The sequence below is a fragment of the Myxocyprinus asiaticus genome, chromosome 39 (genome assembly GCF_019703515.2).
Source record: "Myxocyprinus asiaticus isolate MX2 ecotype Aquarium Trade chromosome 39, UBuf_Myxa_2, whole genome shotgun sequence".
Taxonomy (NCBI): Eukaryota; Metazoa; Chordata; class Actinopteri; order Cypriniformes; family Catostomidae; genus Myxocyprinus; species Myxocyprinus asiaticus.
In genome coordinates this window covers 22,464,964-22,483,430 of record NC_059382.1, presented here as the reverse complement: position 1 = coordinate 22,483,430, position 18,467 = coordinate 22,464,964, and the positions used below count along the sequence as shown (strand labels likewise).

The window sequence follows — 18,467 nt, the reverse complement described above, 5'->3', positions numbered from 1 at the left end:
TTTCCTGACTTTTCTAAAACACAATTTTGAGGTTTTCTGATATTTCCAGGTTTTCCATGACTGTAGGTACCCTGTAATTGCCATTGTTTGTAAGATAATAAGATGTGTTAGATAGCATTAATGAATGATAACTGATGTACCTTTAACATTGAGGCGTAGTTCCCCAGAAAGGCCTGGAGCTCCAGGGACGATGACATTGCAGAGGAAGCGTCCTGAGTCGGACTCCTGTGTGTTGTTGATGTAGATGGACAGATTAGCAGAGGGCATGGACATGGCAAAACCTGCCCGCTTCCGAAACTCAGTACTGCCGATGCCAATCTGTCCAGACGAGTAGGAGATGATCTGCAGTGCAAAACACACAGAGATGCGTTAACACTCAATGTGCAAATCGACATTTACAAAATCAATTAGTGGTAGTTTGTCTGAACAAACAGTCGACTAGTCGGTCTTAAGGATGTATTTAATTAGGCTGGTTTAGGGTCATGCCTACCAAACACTGATCAGACATGTTTCTTAGGGGGCGTTCACAAAGGTCCAAAACCCGACTAGTTGATACATAAGGTTGAATAGTTTTTGTAGTTTTAAAGACATAACTCACCAAAATATGAAAATTCTATCATCACCTACTTGCCGTAATCTTGTTCCAAACTCATATGACTTACTTTCCTCCAAGGAACACTAAAGGAGATGTTTGGCAGAATGACAGCCTTAGTCACCATTCACTTTCATTGTAAGGAAAACAGAAGCAATGAAACTGAATGATGACCTAGCCAAAAATTCTGCAAAACATCTCCTTTTGTATACAATGGAAGAAAGAAAGTCATAGATTAAATTATGATAAAAAATTGATTTTGAGGTGAACTCTCTCTTTAAGGCTACAAAAAAATCATAAAAAAATAATCACCCTTGGTTTTTGGATGACTGGTTGCCCAAACTGACCCATCCCTACACTCAATGAGAGGTAAAGTGGTTTCATGACACATTCAAGCAGCTTGTGCGTGTGATCATTAACAAACAGGGCTGATGAATGCCAGAAATAATAATAGCCGGTTCACGTGATCAAGGACATTAAAAAGAGAAGCTTCCATCGCAGGCAGGCGGGTGACATGACGGCGGTAAACTCATCATAAAGATAATCCTCAGATGCAAGTGCAGATGGTCAAGTTAGAATTTTAGGCTGATTTCCCATTCATTTTCAATAAACTTGCAGGCAACGGGAAACAAGAGAAACTATACAGATTATAATAAGCACCACAAATATCAATGCAACAGATGCACACGCTGCATGTGATAACTGGCACGCATGTACAACCCGTAATCACGCCTTGAGGGTGTATTAGCAGACATTTACATCTAAATCTAAAGCCTTGGGTGATAACAGCTCGAGTTAATCCACTTCTCGCCGTCCATCCAATTCATCACATGTATTTTCATGGGCAGTCTTTGACCTTTCAAGTTTTCCATACTGTTCCTATGACACTAAATCTAAACCCATCTGTTGAGTGAACCTGCGATAGAGGATGCGGATGGGAGGAGGGTTTTACGTGTCGGGTTCCTTTAACATATTGGTGTGCTGATAACAGATTGTTCTCAGGCATGCTTAAAGGCATGTGTGCTTAACCGCTATGCCATGGCTCTGACAATAGGTCATCTGCTTTGAGGCGAACCTCAGTGACCTCAGCTTACACTTGAAAAATATGTGACTGTCAACCCCCATCATACACTTAAATAGATAAAGCTGCACAAATGTCCTCATTTTAAAGTAGATGAGACATCTGTGACATTAAGGGTGAATGGTATGTTTAATTTTATATCACAGTTATGGTACATCTCACAATATAGCTATGTTTGCTAGAAATTTTGTCCCAAAAAGTTAATATATTACATAACCATGTAAAAAAAAAAAAAAAAAATCCAGTCAATTAAATACTTCATAAATGAAGCTCATCTCACTTGATTATTATGTGGAACTTGATGGACAAAAAAAAAAAAAAAAAAATATATATATATATATATATATATATATATATATATATATATATATATATATATATTATTCATAACATCAATAAATAAGTCTAGGATTGGTGCAAAAACAGCTGCTTCACATTATATAACACTTGAGTTAAAATCTAAAAGACTCAAAACAGTAATACTTTACAAATATGATTACATGAGCCACATTCAAAGCCAAATCAGTTGAATTTATATTAATGCTCAAACAGCCTACACTGGACGCGAGCATGACAAAAAAAAAAAAAAAAAAAAAAAAAAATGCTGCTGTTATAATCAAGACAGCTGTCTATGCAGCTGAATCGCCATCCATGACACAGTTTGTAGAGTAGGCTATAGTTTTCTGCTTGCTGTCTGTTTTTTACATTGCACAACTATAAGCGGTACAGCCTAATATAGTTTCTCTATATATCTAATCATACCACCCAGCCCTATGTGACAACCATTTACACATACATGCCTTTTGGAACACAACACAAGAAATCGAGCTTTCGTAGCTAGAAGCGTTTGCTTTCACGTACTTGAGTAGACTTTGTTTCAGTAGTAAACTGCTTTTCCCATCCCCTTAGTTCTAATTCAAACTAACTCACTTGTTTGGAGTCATTGGACATGAAGTTCCAGATAACGGTGTTCTTCTCTATAGGAGTGGTGGGGGTGTACCAGGCCTCCAGAACAACCATTTGGCCCATAACTACCTCCATGTCTTTCCGAGGCATTTCCACCCGCTGAGAATCACCTGTAACAACAGAAGAACACAGCCGGCACTTACATTATAGTATTCTGGGGTTCAGCGGACAAAGCAACAGAGCTTGAATTTAAGGTGGCATGACTGTATTGTACTGTACATTAAAATAATCATAATGGTTATAATCAACAAGCAAATTTCCAAATGCATCCAAATACTGTACATGAAAGTACACAGTTAGGAACATCTACAGCCCATCAGGTCCAAAAACATGACAACATAAACTTGCTCAACCATGTTAGCCTAGTTTACCCAAAAATGAAAATTCTGTTAGTCTCAGTCAACATTCACTTTTATTGTATGAAGAGACAAATAATGCAATGAAAGGTAATGGTGACTGAGTCTAACACTCTGCCTTACATCTCCTTTTGTGTTCCACAGAAGAAATTTTTTTTTTGAAACAACATGAGGGTGAGTGAATGATGACAGAATTTTCATGTTTGGGTGAACTATCCCTTTAATAGAAGAATAGTAAATATCCTCAAAGTAACAAAGAGTAAATACTTAGTAAATAGCTGTGAACAATCTAAACCATTCAAGCAATCTTTCTACGCAATAAAACTAGCAAAAAACACCATGAGTAGTAAAATTCAAATACACACTATGGCAGGGATCACTCACAGGGCAAAAAGTCTCCTGAGCTGCTCAGCTGAAGGTGGATCAAATGATCCCAGCATTCCCAACTGTCCTGGTCAGCCAGTTTGGTGGTGAGTCTCTCGCTCACAGACTCAAAGAGAAATGTGGCAGTCGAGCTCTGCTGACCTGCACTGAGCTGCACTGCTGCTTTATTCACTTTACTTTCAGAATTAAAGAGAACTCAGCCGGGAGAATTAAAGAGAGCATGACTGTAACATAAAGACTCCAGTATCTTGTTTTAGGCTGAATGCAGCACTAACGCTGCTTTGTTATTGCTCATGAGACTGCTTCCATTTCTCCCTCTTTTGATTTCTGTTGTGGACTCATCCTGTAATCCTCCATCAATCCTCCGGCTCAGTCTTTCGACACATTCTCTTGGCTCACATGAAACAAGTCACGCTCAATCGGACTTAAGGATGATGTAACCGGTGGCTCCTTTCACAAGCACTTTCACTGCTGACTTCTCTTCATTCACATTCTCACAGAATGATGTTTAAACCTCTCAGATTAAAGGATCTGACAGAAAAGAGATCTAACAACTACGTTCCTTCCTACTCATTTATGAATAATATTGAAATATCAAGCATACACATTTTATTATTATAATTTAATCAACATTTAATACGTTTACGTATTTATGTATTTTATGTACAGGTGCATCTCAATAAATTAGAATGTCATGGAAAAGTTCATTTATTTCAGTAATTCAACTCAAATTGTGAAACTCGTGTATTAAATAAATTCAATGCACACAGACTGAAGTAGTTTAAGTCTTTGGTTCTTTTAATTGTGATGATTTTGGCTCACATTTAACAAAAACACACCAATTCACTATCTCAAAAAATTAGAATATGGTGACATGCCAATCAGCTAATCAACTCAAAACACCTGCAAAGGTTTCCTGAGCCTTCAAAATGGTCTCTCAGTTTGGTTCACTAGGCTACACAATCATGGGGAAGACTGCTGATCTGACAGTTGTCCAGAAGACAATCATTGACACCCTTCACAATGAGGGTAAGCCACAAACATTCATTGCCAAAGAAGCTGGCTGTTCACAGAGTGCTGTATCCAAGCATGTTAACAGAAAGTTGAGTGGAAGGAAAAAGTGTGGAAGAATAAGATGCACAACCAACCGAGAGAACCGCAGCCTTCTGAGGATTGTCAAGAAAAATCGATTCAAGAATTTGGGTGAACTTCACAAGGAATGGACTGAGGCTGGGGTCAAGGCATCAAGAGCCACCACACACAGACGTGTCAAGGAATTTGGCTACAGTTGTCGTATTCCTCTTGTTAAGCCACTCCTGAACCACAGACAACGTCAGAGGCATCTTACCTGGGCTAAGGAGAAGAACTGGACTGTTGCCCAGTGGTCCAAAGTCCTCTTTTCAGATGAGAGCAAGTTTTGTATTTCATTTGGAAACCAAGGTCCTAGAGTCTGGAGGAAGGGTGGAGAAGCTCATAGCCCAAGTTGCTTGAAGTCCAGTGTTAAGTTTCCACAGTCTGTGATGATTTGGGGTGCAATGTCATCTGCTGGTGTTGGTCCATTGTGTTTTTTGAAAACCAAAGTCACTGCACCTGTTTACCAAGAAATTTTGGAGCACTTCATGCTTCCTTCTGCTGACCAGCTTTTTAAAGATGCTGATTTCATTTTCCAGCAGGATTTGGCACCTGCCCACACTGCCAAAAGCACCAAAAGTTGGTTAAATGACCATGGTGTTGGTGTGCTTGTCTGGTGAGTTTGCTGGCCAGTCCTGAACCCCATAGAGAATCTATGGGGTATTGTCAAGAGGAAAATGAGAAACAAGAGACCAAAAAATGCAGATGAGCTGAAGGCCACTGTCAAAGAAACCTGGGCTTCCATACCACCTCAGCAGTGCCACAAACTGATCACCTCCATGCCACACCGAATTGAGGCAGTAATTAAAGCAAAAGGAGCCCCTACCAAATATTGAGTACATATACAGTAAATTAACATACTTTCCAGAAGGCCAACAATTCACTAAAAATGTTTTTTTTTATTGGTCTTATGATGTATTCTAATTTTTTGAGATAGTGAATTGGTGGGTTTTTGTTAAATGTGAGCCAAAATCATCACAATTAAAAGAACCAAAGACTTAAACTACTTCAGTCTGTGTGCATTGAATTTATTTAATACACGAGTTTCACAATTTGAGTTGAATTACTGAAATAAATGAACTTTTCCACGACATTCTAATTTATTAAGATGCACCTGTATTTTGATACGATTTTATTTACTACTGAAAACAGGTAACGTGAGACACTTTCTGGTAAACTGTCATTGGTATTGCAATAAAATATGATGCCAAATGGCCTAGTCCCTCAAATAAAATGTTATGTAGCTAAAGATCTCCACTACACTATAGAGAGGAAAAAGGGAGAAGTATTAAATACAAAAACTTGTGAAAAGTTCACCCACAAAAATGTATTAACGCACCCTAATGATATTCCAAACCCATACAACTTTCTTTCTTCATTGGAACACAAAGGAGATGTTAGTCAGAATGACAGCCTCAGTCACCATTCATTTTCATTTAATCTTTTTTCCATACATTAAAAGAGAATGGTGAGAGAGAAAAAAGAGAGGAAAAATGTCGTACAGGTTTGCAACGACATAGGGATGTGTAAATGATGACAAAATACTCATTTTTAGCTGAATTATCCTTTTAAGCGTCCCATTTGACCAGTTGTCCCATTTTACCTGTAATCACCCAAATTTTACATTTTAATTAGACAATATACCTAGAAATTGAATGAATATGTAGAGTTGTAGCACAAAAAGTATATGCAATGCTTTTCATTTGATAATAAAAAACAATAAAACTCAAAGGGAAAATTAACAAATGATCTATACTAGTAAAGTCATATGTACAGTATCACTACCCAATCACTGAATATAATCCAAGAGAACCGAGGGCAAATAGCAAGATGACCTGACCTTAAAGGTTAAAAACTGTAAACTACCAGCAGAATAATTGTTTTTCATTTGATATTGTGCTTGTCTCTGTCTCCCAGATTTGTTTTCCACTTTGCCTACTCCTAATCTTTTTAGTGGTAAAAGCTCAATTTTCGCCCTTCATGGGCACGGGGAGTTTGGAGGTAAGTAGGGTATGCGTCGCCTGAGCTCAAGAGAGCGCCATGCCAATGTGTGGCAACTCTCTGATGTTCTGCACTCAGCAACTGGCTCTGTGTGCTCAGGTTTATCCCTCATATTTCTGAGCCATTGAAGTAGTTTATTAAATCAAGGAAAATCTTCCCTAATCCTTGGCCCTCAATCCATCTGTGCGGCTCCAGACAGATACATGCACCGATAAGGTGGGGAGCCTGACATGGTCACATCAGTTTGAGGATTTCCATGCGAACAAACATGCACTGGAATTTATTATTCCAAAAAATAAAGTACACAATAATAATTGGGGTAGTCAGCAGGGCACATATGTATAGGGTGTACTGTACCAAAGCAACGCTTGTGGCAGATGGAAAATATTTGCCCATGAATTCAAAATCTAAACTAATAAGATCACTCAAGTATGGATTGTTGCAATTACATAGGATCACCTATTGAGGGCAGCAAAATACTGCCAGAAAAGAAAAGATGAGTCTTGAAAATAACAGATTTAACCCTTCCGTACTGTTGCGGATGATTTTGATCCATTTTAGACTTTAACATGGATCTACTCCAACTTTACGCCAATTTTTCAGCCTGAAACTTACTGACATCCTCCACAGATGTGATTTGAACATGGCAATGTAAAAAGCTTTCACTGTCATCACACACCTAGTCCCAAACAGCAAAGTATGACTCTTGAGCTGTAATTTGTCATGTAAGGTTAATTTGATCTTGTAACATCTACACTGGATCTTCACTGATAACAGCAAGGAAGGGTTAACTGAGTATTTATTAATGTCATGACCATCATGAGCATTCAAGGGAGTCAGAATCGTAGATCCTACATATAAATAAAATACATACTCCTCTCTCTCGCAGTTGCTTGTGTGCTAGTGATCACCCCTCAGTAGGTTAATTGGTGCCGTATGTTGCCGACCCCTAATCTAAAGGCTCATTGTCAGTTAATTCACTGCAGGTGGGGACTGAAAACTCACAATGCATCCAAGGTGCTCGAAAACAGCCAAGCAGCTTTTATCAAATGCCTGGATAAAATCCCTTCCTGAAAGAAAAACCCTGAGCCTAAGTGTTGACAGAAGCCCACTCTCATTAAACAGAGAGCCACTGTCTTCTCATAATCGCCTCTTTTGCTTGTCTCTGGCTCACAAGGGTCTTCTGATAAAGCTTTATCTCAACTGATCTGAGCCAGACTTTTTTTTTAATTAACATTTTTTATTGATTCAAAGAAAAAACACAACAGAGAAAAACAACATATACACACCGAATCAACCTTTAACTTTTAACCCTCATTAACATCCCTCCCCAAACACCAACCCCACCCTACCCCAAAGAACACCCCTTCGGTCACATAAAATAATACACACACACACAAACAATAAATTTTTTATATATATATATATATATATATGATAAACATGCATAATTAAACTAAATGTCTCCCTCCTCATCCTTTCCCCTAGAGTCCTCCAAAACTGCCAAATACCTACCCCACTTCCTGAAAAATAAGTCCTCCAGTCCCAGCCTTCCATTTATCATCTTCTCATAAGCCGCCACCCTCCCCATCTCCGCACAACACTCCGGAAATGGTGGCGCTCCATCTGACTTCCATCCCCTTAAAATAATTTGTCTACCAATCATCACGCCAGTCAGAACCCAATTTTTTATATATTTGTCTCCCGAATTTATAACTTCCCCATCGCCCAAAATGCAAAGTCTGGGGCAAAGTAAAATTTGAGTGCCCAGAATGTCATGCAAATAATTCTGAATCTTTAACCAAAAATCTTGGATCTTAACGCATCCCCAAAAAACATGGGTTGTGTCTCCAACTTCTGATTGGCATCGCCAGCAGGTGGATGTGTCTTTAAGACCAAGCCTATATAATCTAGAGGGGGTCCAATAAAATCTTTGTAAAATCTTAAATTGCATAGGCGAACCCTTGCATCTCTAGATGCAGACTTGACATTTTTCAGAATCTTAGTCCACACTCTATCCTCCAATAACAAATTCAAATCTTTCTCCCATAATCTCTTAATAGAAGTTAAAGCTCCATCCCCCATACTCTGACCTTTTCCAAAAGCCGCAATCACCTCTCCCAAAACATCTGCCTCCTTAGGGGGGTGTGTGCTACTCTCAAAAATAGTACAAAGCAGGTGGCGCAATTGTAAATACCTATAAAACTGAGGTCTGGGGATCCCAAAATGTTGGACCAAGTTTTCAAACGGTCTCAACACTCCACTTTCATATAGGTTACTGAGTGTAGCAACCCCCCTCACAATCCACTCTGGCCAGCAGAAAGGGGACTTGCGAATACATAATTTTGGGTTCTGCCATATGCTCAAGGCAACATTTGAATAAGTGTCCAATTTAAACAATCTGGACACTTTAGTCCATACCGAGTGTAAATGCGAAATAACGGGGTGTAACTTAACTTTTCCGATTAGTTTGATAGAGATGCTTTGTAATGGTGAAATAGGGGCAAGAACTGCATGTTCAATAACAAACCAGGGAGGGGCTCTCTTAGGTGGAAGTGACCAATGAGCCAAATGTCTGAGACTGAACGCATAGTAATAAAACAGAATCTTGGGTAGGCCTAGCCCTCCTTTGTCAATCGGCCTATGTAACTTATTAAAATGCAATCTGGGAAGTTTACCATTCCAAATGAAGGACTTCGCTATGCTATCAAATTGCTTGAATTAAGAGAGGGGGACATCTACATGGAGAGATTGTAGCAGGTAGTTAAATTTTGGAATACAATTCATTTTAATAACATTAACCTTCCCAATCATCGATAAAAGTAATGAAGCCCACCTGCCCACATCGCTCAAAAATATTTTTATAAAGGGTCAAAATTGACTTACTAAATCAGACAAATTTGCTGGGAATAAAATTCCCAAATACTTAATGCCCTGTTTGGGCCATTGGAAGGCGCCCGGCTGGAAAGCCGTTACTGGACAGTACGCTGTCAGAGCCAAAGCTTCGGATTTAGATCAATTAACTTTGTATCCTGAGAACTTGGAAAAGGAATTATTAATTCTGTGGAGGCAAGGCATAGATCTAGTAGGTTCAGAGACGTATAATAAAATATAATCTGCATAAAGCAGAAGCTTATGCGTCACACCTCCGCCACCACCCCTAGAAAATCATCTTCTGCGGCAACACCATTTGGCCCCGGAGCCTTGCCAGTAGGTAGGGACTTAATTACCTCGTCAAGCTCCTCCAAGGTTATCTCAGAATCAAGCTCAATCGTCAGTTTAGAAGGATATAATGGTTCCACAAAGTTTCTAATATTTTCATCAGTAGACGAAGACGTGTAGCTTTAAAGATCAAGATAGAACTCTTTAAAGGCATTATTAATATCAATGGCTGAGGTAAAAATTTCACCACCAGCAGATTTCACTGAGGGAATGATAGAAAGAGACTCTCTGCTTTATATATCTAGCCAAAAGCTTCCCTGCTTTGTCACCCAACTCAAAGTATGACTGTCTTGCCCTGAATAACCAAAACTCCACTTTCTGCGACAAAATAGTATTATATCTATATTTCAATCGGGTCAATTCTTTGAGGCCTCAGCTCTGCCTCTGCACTTTTAATATTCTCTTCCAACTCCACGAGTTCTCGTGCTTTGGATTTTTTGATGAATGAGGCATACTGTATGATCCGACCCCTAAGAACTGCCTTAAGTCCCTCCCAAGCCACGCCCACAGAGGATAGTGAGGACCAGTTGGTCTCCATATAAACACTGATTTCAGTCTTTAACATTTGTTGGAAATCAGGATTTTGCAAAAGGGACACATTAAGGCACCAACTATATGATTTCTTTTTCTCTGTATATGGCAACACCTCTAAACTCACCAGGGCGTGATCTGAGACTAAGATATTTCCAATTGAACAATCAACAACAGATGAAATGAGGGATTTGGATATAAAAAAAAATCTATTCTAGAATAAATCTTATGGACTGATGAAAAAAATGTATAGTCCCTACCAGATGGGTTCAAAAGTCTCCAAATATCTTTTTTACTTATATTATATATTTTTACACATCCTGTGAAGCGTCAATGTTGCTCTAGGGGGTTTACACACTTTTGCTTCACTGTGATCAAGGACTGAGTCCATCAAAAGAATAAAGTCTCCTCCCAATATTATATCATGAGGGGTGCCAGCGGTTTGCAACATCCCTTCAAGATCTATAAAAAAGCCCTGATCATCAGCGATAGGTGCGTAAATATTAGCCAAAATCAACCTTTGCCCTTGAATTTCAGCTAAAACAATAATGACTCTCCCTAATTTATCTTTAGTCTGTTTGAGACATTTGAATTGTAGATGTTTATTTACCAATATAATGACTCCCTTGCTCTTATTTGAGCCAGCACTAAAAAAAACATGTCCACCCCATATCTTTCCAAATTTTTCAGCTTCCTGCGGGGAGAGATGTGTTTCTTGAAGAAATACTATATCATATTTCTTACGTTTAAGAAAAGTAATAACCTTCCTTCCTTTTATGGGGTGCCCCAACCCATTTACATTCCATGTGGAGAGAGATAGTATACTCGTATTAACATTTGACATTTTGATATAGTAGAAAAAATAAATTGTGTGTCAAAAACAAAATTATACAGACCACATTCCCCATTAATGAAACAATTAAACCCTGAACAAAACAAACAGAAAAAATAAAAACGTGCACATTAACCCCGCGCACGAAAGCGCCAACCGGCGACAATCCCACTAAACTCAAAATGTCCATGAATGCTCATGAGCCCCCATGACAACTTTGCCATTGGATTGCACAATTTTGCCTCACAAATTTGAAAATACAGAAAACACTTTGTAAAATAAACCCAGCCAATAGGAAGAATGAACACAAAGAATGTGTAGATTCATTCACAGAACTGTCTCAAAGGTGTGATCTTCCACAAAACAAATTCCAGCTGATATAAAACCGTTCAGATTCCTCTAACAGACAATGTTCAGTGAGCTGGCTGTTATGAGTTCAACGGATGAAGTAATCATTCCAATGTCCCATAAAAAAACTCAACAAAACAAACTACAGCCAGCAGGAGGAATAAGCACAAAGAATGAACAGATTAATCTACAGCTGTTCCAAAGGAGTGTTATTCAACAGAACAAGCTCCAGCCGCTAGACGGAACCAATACAAAAAGAAACAAAACTGGCATCCCGGTTCCCTAGGTGGTCGAGTCAATTCACTTGGAGGCCGCATAAAAGTATATACCATGACTTACACAATCCGTCAACTTTATAAAAGACATCCTTTGTGTGAGCATGTAGATATATTGCGGTCATCCGTAGTGTCCACTCTCAAACAGGCCGGGAACTTCAGTGCAAATGTAATCTTTTGTCAATGCAAAAGTTTCTTTAAGGAAAAGTGTTATTCACAAAACAAGCTCCAGCCGCTCGGCGGAGCTAACGCAATAAGCAAAAAGAAACCAAAATGACGCCCAGCTTCCTCAAAAGCCAGAATAAGTACAGCGAGTCGACCCACTCACATGAGAAACACCCAATGGTTTACTCACCCATTGATTCAATAAAAGACATTGCCTGATGGGGCATGTAAATACTTTGCGACCGTCCTTCGTTTCTATTCTCAATTTGGCCGGAAACATCAGAGCAAAAGTGATCTTTCGCTGATGTAAGAGTTTCTTACATTCCTTGAACCGATCGCGTTTCTCTCTTGTCAAACTCACAAAGTCCGGGAACAAGAAAATATTATGGTTCTTCCAAGAAAGCTTCTCTTTGCACCTCGCCTGGCGCAACATAAGATCTTTATCGGATGATCTCAGAAATCTGGCCAGAATCGATCAGGGCCTGTCTCCCTCAGCAAATCTGTGAGCTGGGACTCTGTGAGCTTGCTCAATTTCCAGCTTGTGGCCTGTTATGTCGAGCAGACTCGGGAAAAACTCATCTAGGAATTTCACCATATCTCTGCCCTCCTCATACTCAGAAATTCCAACAATTCGAACGTTATTCCTGTGGCTTTATCGTCTGGACAGAGATTGAGGCACATCTGGGCATAGAACTTCTAGCTAAATCTAAAACTACATTCATCACACATAAACATTTCAAGTTATTGGAAGGCACAGCATTAACCGTAACACAATCCTTTGTTGTTCTTTGGTCATAACACAAAATCAAAGTAGAACCTCTAAAATGTCAGAGGAAAGGAGGGTTAAAGGTTAAAAGGCTTATCCTTGGAAATGATTGGGGTTAACCTGTGGGATGGGCTCAGACTGGTGTGTAAAACACGGTTGTACGAGGAGTGAGTCCAGTCTGGCCTGTAGGTGTTGAATGTACCTGTACATGTCGTGCAATAATTGCGATGATCCAACCACTAAGGAGGAGCCAGAGGGCAATCAAACAGATAGGGTGTTCTTGGTAAGATGACGATCTGCTTATGTGACTAGGAAATATAGTGGTCAAGCCAGTCGGTTTGATACTGAACTTCACTAATTTCATCCCTTCAGCCTGAAGCTGCTGTCGAAGGGTGTCATCAACGGTGAGGCTGTGACCTCTAAATGCGTCCATGATCTCAATTTCTTCATCATGTTTGTTGACGTTGAGATGATGGAGGACAATATCGTCAATGTGCACAGTGGCTCCTTGGGGAACCATTAAGAACACCATTTGGTTTGGTAGCCTTAGTTAGTGGCTGTATCATGGCAGTCGTTTGACATTGGGACTTCGGTGGCTGGTGTGTTAGCGAGCCAGAGATTGCCTGCTCGCTCTACCCTTGTCTCTGTTCCTTCATCTTTGTTGGACATGCTACCTTAACACTTGTTCAGGGAATTCGGCTCTTAGGCCGCAGAGGTAGTTAGTCACCTCTCTAACAAAGGGGTTGCGTTTGGACAAACCCAATGAATGTCCTTTGTCTTGGTACACATGTTAAGGTTAGGGATAAGGTAGAGCGAGGGGTCCTCATCATGGTAGGTGAGTGTTGGTGGTGTTTTGAGGTGAATGTGTGCATTACCTCTCTGAAAACCAACATTAAATACGGACTTTAGTCTGTATATATTCTGCCTATGATGGTAGATTGAGGATAAATCCTGTTATGAGGTTCTGAGGATTTACATGGTTTGGAATTTCAATGCCAAAACTATATGCCAGGTGTATCTGTGAGGGTTGCACAATGGAGATAGTAGCGGATCTAAGGATTTGTTCGACAAGGTCTAGGGAGACCAGGTAAGCTGGAATCCTTCCACCACTCAGACTGTTGACTGAGGAGCTAATTTCCCTGAGGTCCTGCATTAGATCTCTAATGATACACACATAAGTTGTCTTCTCTGACAAAGTCCCTAAAGCATGCAAAGTGTTATTGATAAGAACGGAGTGCAAATTTACAGTGACTATAGTACCCTGAAAGGTTTTATTCAGGCCCTGTAATTGTTCTTATTGGAGTCGTCATCTCTGCTGGATATTTGGACGATGGCGACTTGTCCATCTGAAGCTGGCAAACTGTTTTCTGGACCAAGTGGTCTCGGTATGTCAACCTGAGCCCACGTGTCCACGACGGCAATCAATGAGTGGAGCCAGTCGGTTCAGTAAGTCCTTGTGATGCTTACATTGCAGGTCTCTGTCTATAACGGTTTGCCAAGGGAGAGCTTTGCTCTAGCCACCTCTGCGAAGGTGTTGGAACCCATTAGACTTATTTCGGAACCGGTGTCGAGTAGTGTGTGGGAGCTGAATGACCCATGTGTCAGGCGTTGACCTTACGGTACAGATCGTCCAAGAAGGTCAGAAAAGGAGGGTGTGGCATGTTAGGAGTGACTGTTTTGGGGAGCAACTTGGACCCTGTTCCCCTTTTCCCGACCTACAAATTAAACTTTGGCATTAACGGGAGGGGGTACATCGTCTAGTCATACTGATGGGGTTTCAGTGCCGTGTTCCTTTGAGGAGGTCGGCGGACCTGGTGAACATTGGAGCACGTCAAGCTTAGTTACTAACTCAGTCAATCATTTCCTTATATCCTCCATTTCTTTTCTCAAATCTTGTTCTCTGAGGGGATTTGAAACCTTTTCTACCCACCCATCTTCTTGTTTGGGTTTTTGTTCGAACCACGCCTTTCCTTCTCCTGGTTCTGTTGCCTACCCTGCTGGCGGGGTGATCGGTGCCTCTGGGGTCCTGTTCTAGCATTCACCTTAACACGAGGCATTTCGTTGCCTTCAAGCGCTAGGTCTGCATATGAGGCTTGGATCCCCAGGGCTCTGGCGTCGCCTTCATGCCCTCGGGCAGAGCGCACGCGTGTCTCCCATGCCAGTTGCGCATATCTTCTGATTTCCTGCATGATGAGGTTGCCCGTTCTGCAGTGCACCGTGACGTCATATCGCACGCACTCGTGGAGGTTGTGAAGGAAGAGAGACTTGAAAGCTCATTCCTCCTCCAGACCTGGTGCGTTACTTCCTTGGAAGTACGTGGTTCTCAGGCATCTGTAATACTCACACGGAGGCTCGTGCCTCTTCTGGGTGATGGCGAAAGCAGCTATGGTAGCGGAGGCTTCGTCGATATACAGCGAATACTCCTTGCGTAGGGCTTTACACAGAGCTGAGTAGCGGTTTCGAGTACCAGTCGGAGGCGTTTTCATGAATGCATGGACACTCCTTACCGCGGTCTTCCATATAAGCTTGAGTTTTTCACGCGACGAAGCATAAGGCAAGTCAACCAGGCAATGCTCAATTTCTCTGAGATAACTGTCAATGTTTGAATCTCGATTACTTGGGTCAAAGCGTTCTATGTCCCCTGCGAGGGACTCGAGTTGTCGGATGCGCAAGTGTTGGTGGCGGTATGACCACGGGTCGTCCAAGTCATCCGAAACACCATAGTCACTCAGATTGCTATAGCGATGAGGACGACTTCCTCCCCTTCGTGGTGGGGAAGGAGTCCAGTTGACACGTGGGGGTGGACCCCGTGTTGTGTACAGCTCCCTGGCTAATGGGATCATCGAGCCGCTTACACCATTCTAGGCTTGAAAAGAATTGTCCCCCCTCCGTGGTGTGGAATCAGTCGGTTTGAAATGCACGGTGGCGTGACTGAAAACTGACTGAGGAGGGCAACTGTAAGGAGGGGCGCCTGCATCCAACCAGCGGGCCGCTGGAGGAGCTTGAAAGGTGTCTTGGAGGATGAAGTCAGAGACTGTACCACTAGGGGCAGCTCGGCTCCTAGCGTGTGTCCCTGGTTTTCTCAGGGGCACATTTCTATGCGTAGCGCTAAAGAGGGGGCCCTCTTCTGTCAGATGTTGTGCTGTGCCTTTCAGCTGCACTTACCTGATCTGACTCTACTTTTAGCTGGGCAGCTTGAAGCTGCCTGCGCAGGGTTTCGTTTTCCTCCTGCATCCGGGCATTATCTTCCTGTGCCTGGACTTTCTCAGCTTGGGTGCACCTAACGTCTTGGTGCAGGCTTAGATTTTCCCTCTGCACCGCTTGGTAGCTGCTCTGCAGCTGGGCGAGCTGGGCCTGGTGCTCTGCGGTTTGCAGTTGGGTTCTGCGGTGATGAAGAAGGAACATTTGGCCCACTAGGTCCGGGATTGTGCGCTTTGGCTTCCCGACCGGGTTGTTGACATAATCAACTAGTTCCTGTAACGCTTCATCACAACGACTAATATTGTAGCCGTTAAGGTTCTCTCTCTCCTCTACGGAGAGACGGGAGGACAGCAGCGACTACATCTTGCAGTGCTGGGTCGACTAACCTCTGTGGAGCTTCAGCTCCAGTCACGCGGGGCGATTGGTGACTCATTTTACTGGGGCAGTAAAAATTCTTGCGACACAGTGGCTCTGATAGCTTGTTGTTTTACAGTTTCTATAATGCCGTCACGAACGCACAGGTGAGAGGCTTCGACCTGTGGCTTACGGGCTACTGTTATGTAATGTGCGAATTTCACTGCGTTCTCTCTTTGGTGGACGTCAATGAAGTGACTTGGCACCTCTCTGTAACATCTAGGTGAAAGCGTTAGAAATTAAATAACAACAACAGTAGGCTTTAAGCAGACTATCATAAATTGACCAACCTCTAATTCACTCTTAAGAGCACTTTCACACCACACTGGCTTATGTTTGGCAAGTTGTGAGAAGTCAATTGTCAAACAGAACCAAACTTTGAAGTAATGATTCAAGTTATTACTTTGGATTCTTATGCATACACACTGTGACAGAACTGGCACGTAGGATTCCTCACACGGGGCACCAATTATTATGTCGGGCTTTACTGGTTGTTTAGATCAGTGTTACTATCAGAAATAATTAATAATTATTTCTTTAGTTATTAATTAATATTTAAATTAATTAATTGAATCTAACTCATTAAAACCTCATATGGGGCTCCAGTAAATGAAGTGCGCTATGTTTAGGAGCGGGTTTGGTTATTAGCAATAATTAATAATTATCAAAGACAATTATTAATTATTAAAATCAATAGAACATTGATGAGAATCAATGTTAGCTTTTCCTAATCCTTTAAATCAACAATTATCAAAGATAATCGTTAATTGTTAACAACAACGAAGCATTAATTAAAATTAATACTAGCTTATTGATCATTCAAAGTCAACAATCATCAAAGATAATTATCAATTATCAAAAATCAATAGAATATTAATAAGGATTAACATTGATGGGGCACCACCCTGGAATCAGGGACTAATAACCAGATAGTATAACAGTCTCAATATTAGATTGTTTTCTTAGGAAAATCGACATCCGAAGAATATCGATTTTTGGGAAAAAAAACAATGAATGAAGGCTTGAATCTGAGCACTGACATCCCGTCAGCATGACACAGGTGTATGCAAAACAAACCAAAACACTTCTTTTTGTAATATAACAAAGTTTATTTATGCAGTAATATCAATTAATAATTAATACAATGCAGTCAGTAAACTTCCGACTTACAACTACAAACTAAACAGTGATATGATTAGATATGGAAACTAAAATAATCCTATAACACATAAAGTGTGTGTGTGAGAGTGTGTGTAAGGAGGGACGCAAACAAAATGGCGGACGTGACTCTTGTGGAGAGTATGTCACGCGAGACTTCCGGCCAGAGAATATGGCCGCGAATGTGGGCGGAGAGAAACCAGTCAATGGCGTCTACCAGTACCGCGTGTATCTGCTTGTACGATAGCTTAGGGACAAAGCTGAGCTTTATCACGAAGCTATCTACTAGCCAAAAATGTGTCCGAGAATGTTTGTGAGGGATCGTGCGTGTGTGTGTGTGTGGTTAGTACGAGAGAGAGAGAGAGAATTAAGTGACGGCCCCAAAGCCGATTTCGCGATCGTGGGAGAGAAAGCAGCTGTTAGTTTATCACTCAGAGATGCGGTGGACGGCTCGTAAACCGTTCCGTGTTCTTTGATTCTTTAATGGATAAACTCAGTTTGCCGGTCTCACCCACGATGGTGGAAATGCACAACAGCCCAATGTGGTTGGACCACAATATAGCAAATCAAATTCGTGATAATTAATACCCTGAGTATTAATAATGAGCGGACATGGCAGTCCGTAAACTGTACAAGCAAAAACCTTGGTACACAAGAATAACACACTATAATATTCTATCTCTGCCCAGACGTAAACCTCTTACTTGAATTGCATGAGGATGCAGAATGTGTGTTCATCCGTCCTTTAAGTCAGACTCGGTTCCTCGAGGCTCGGGTGATGATGGGAGGCCGTTTCCTCGCTCTGTCGGCGGGCGGTACGGCTGCTGACTCTCGGCGGGCTGGCGGAGAAATTAGTGACGTCGATTTGATTGAAGATGGAAGAGAAATCTTTTATCTCTTCACTTCTGCAGGCAAATGGATGAAGATGCAGATTGCTCGGCGGTCTCCTTCGGATCCGTTAGAGTGTTCGGTGGAACACAGAGTAATCTCAACTCGTCCAGCGACATGGAGTTTGTATGGCCTCAGTTTCAAGTCGGACGTTAC

At 41.2% G+C, this 18,467-nt stretch overlaps 1 protein-coding gene across 1 annotated transcript in view; it reads right to left on the bottom strand.

Moving 5' to 3' along the window:
- Nucleotides 1-18,467, bottom strand: part of LOC127429965 (endothelial cell-selective adhesion molecule-like) — an 81,536-nt gene that overhangs the window by 7,517 nt on the left and 55,552 nt on the right. The window contains exons 2-3 of the mRNA XM_051679367.1: nucleotides 2,604-2,749; nucleotides 141-342 (exon numbers count right to left, since the gene is read on the bottom strand). Coding sequence (XP_051535327.1) covers nucleotides 141-342; nucleotides 2,604-2,749 — 348 coding nt within the window. The remainder of the gene's footprint in view (nucleotides 1-140; nucleotides 343-2,603; nucleotides 2,750-18,467) is intronic.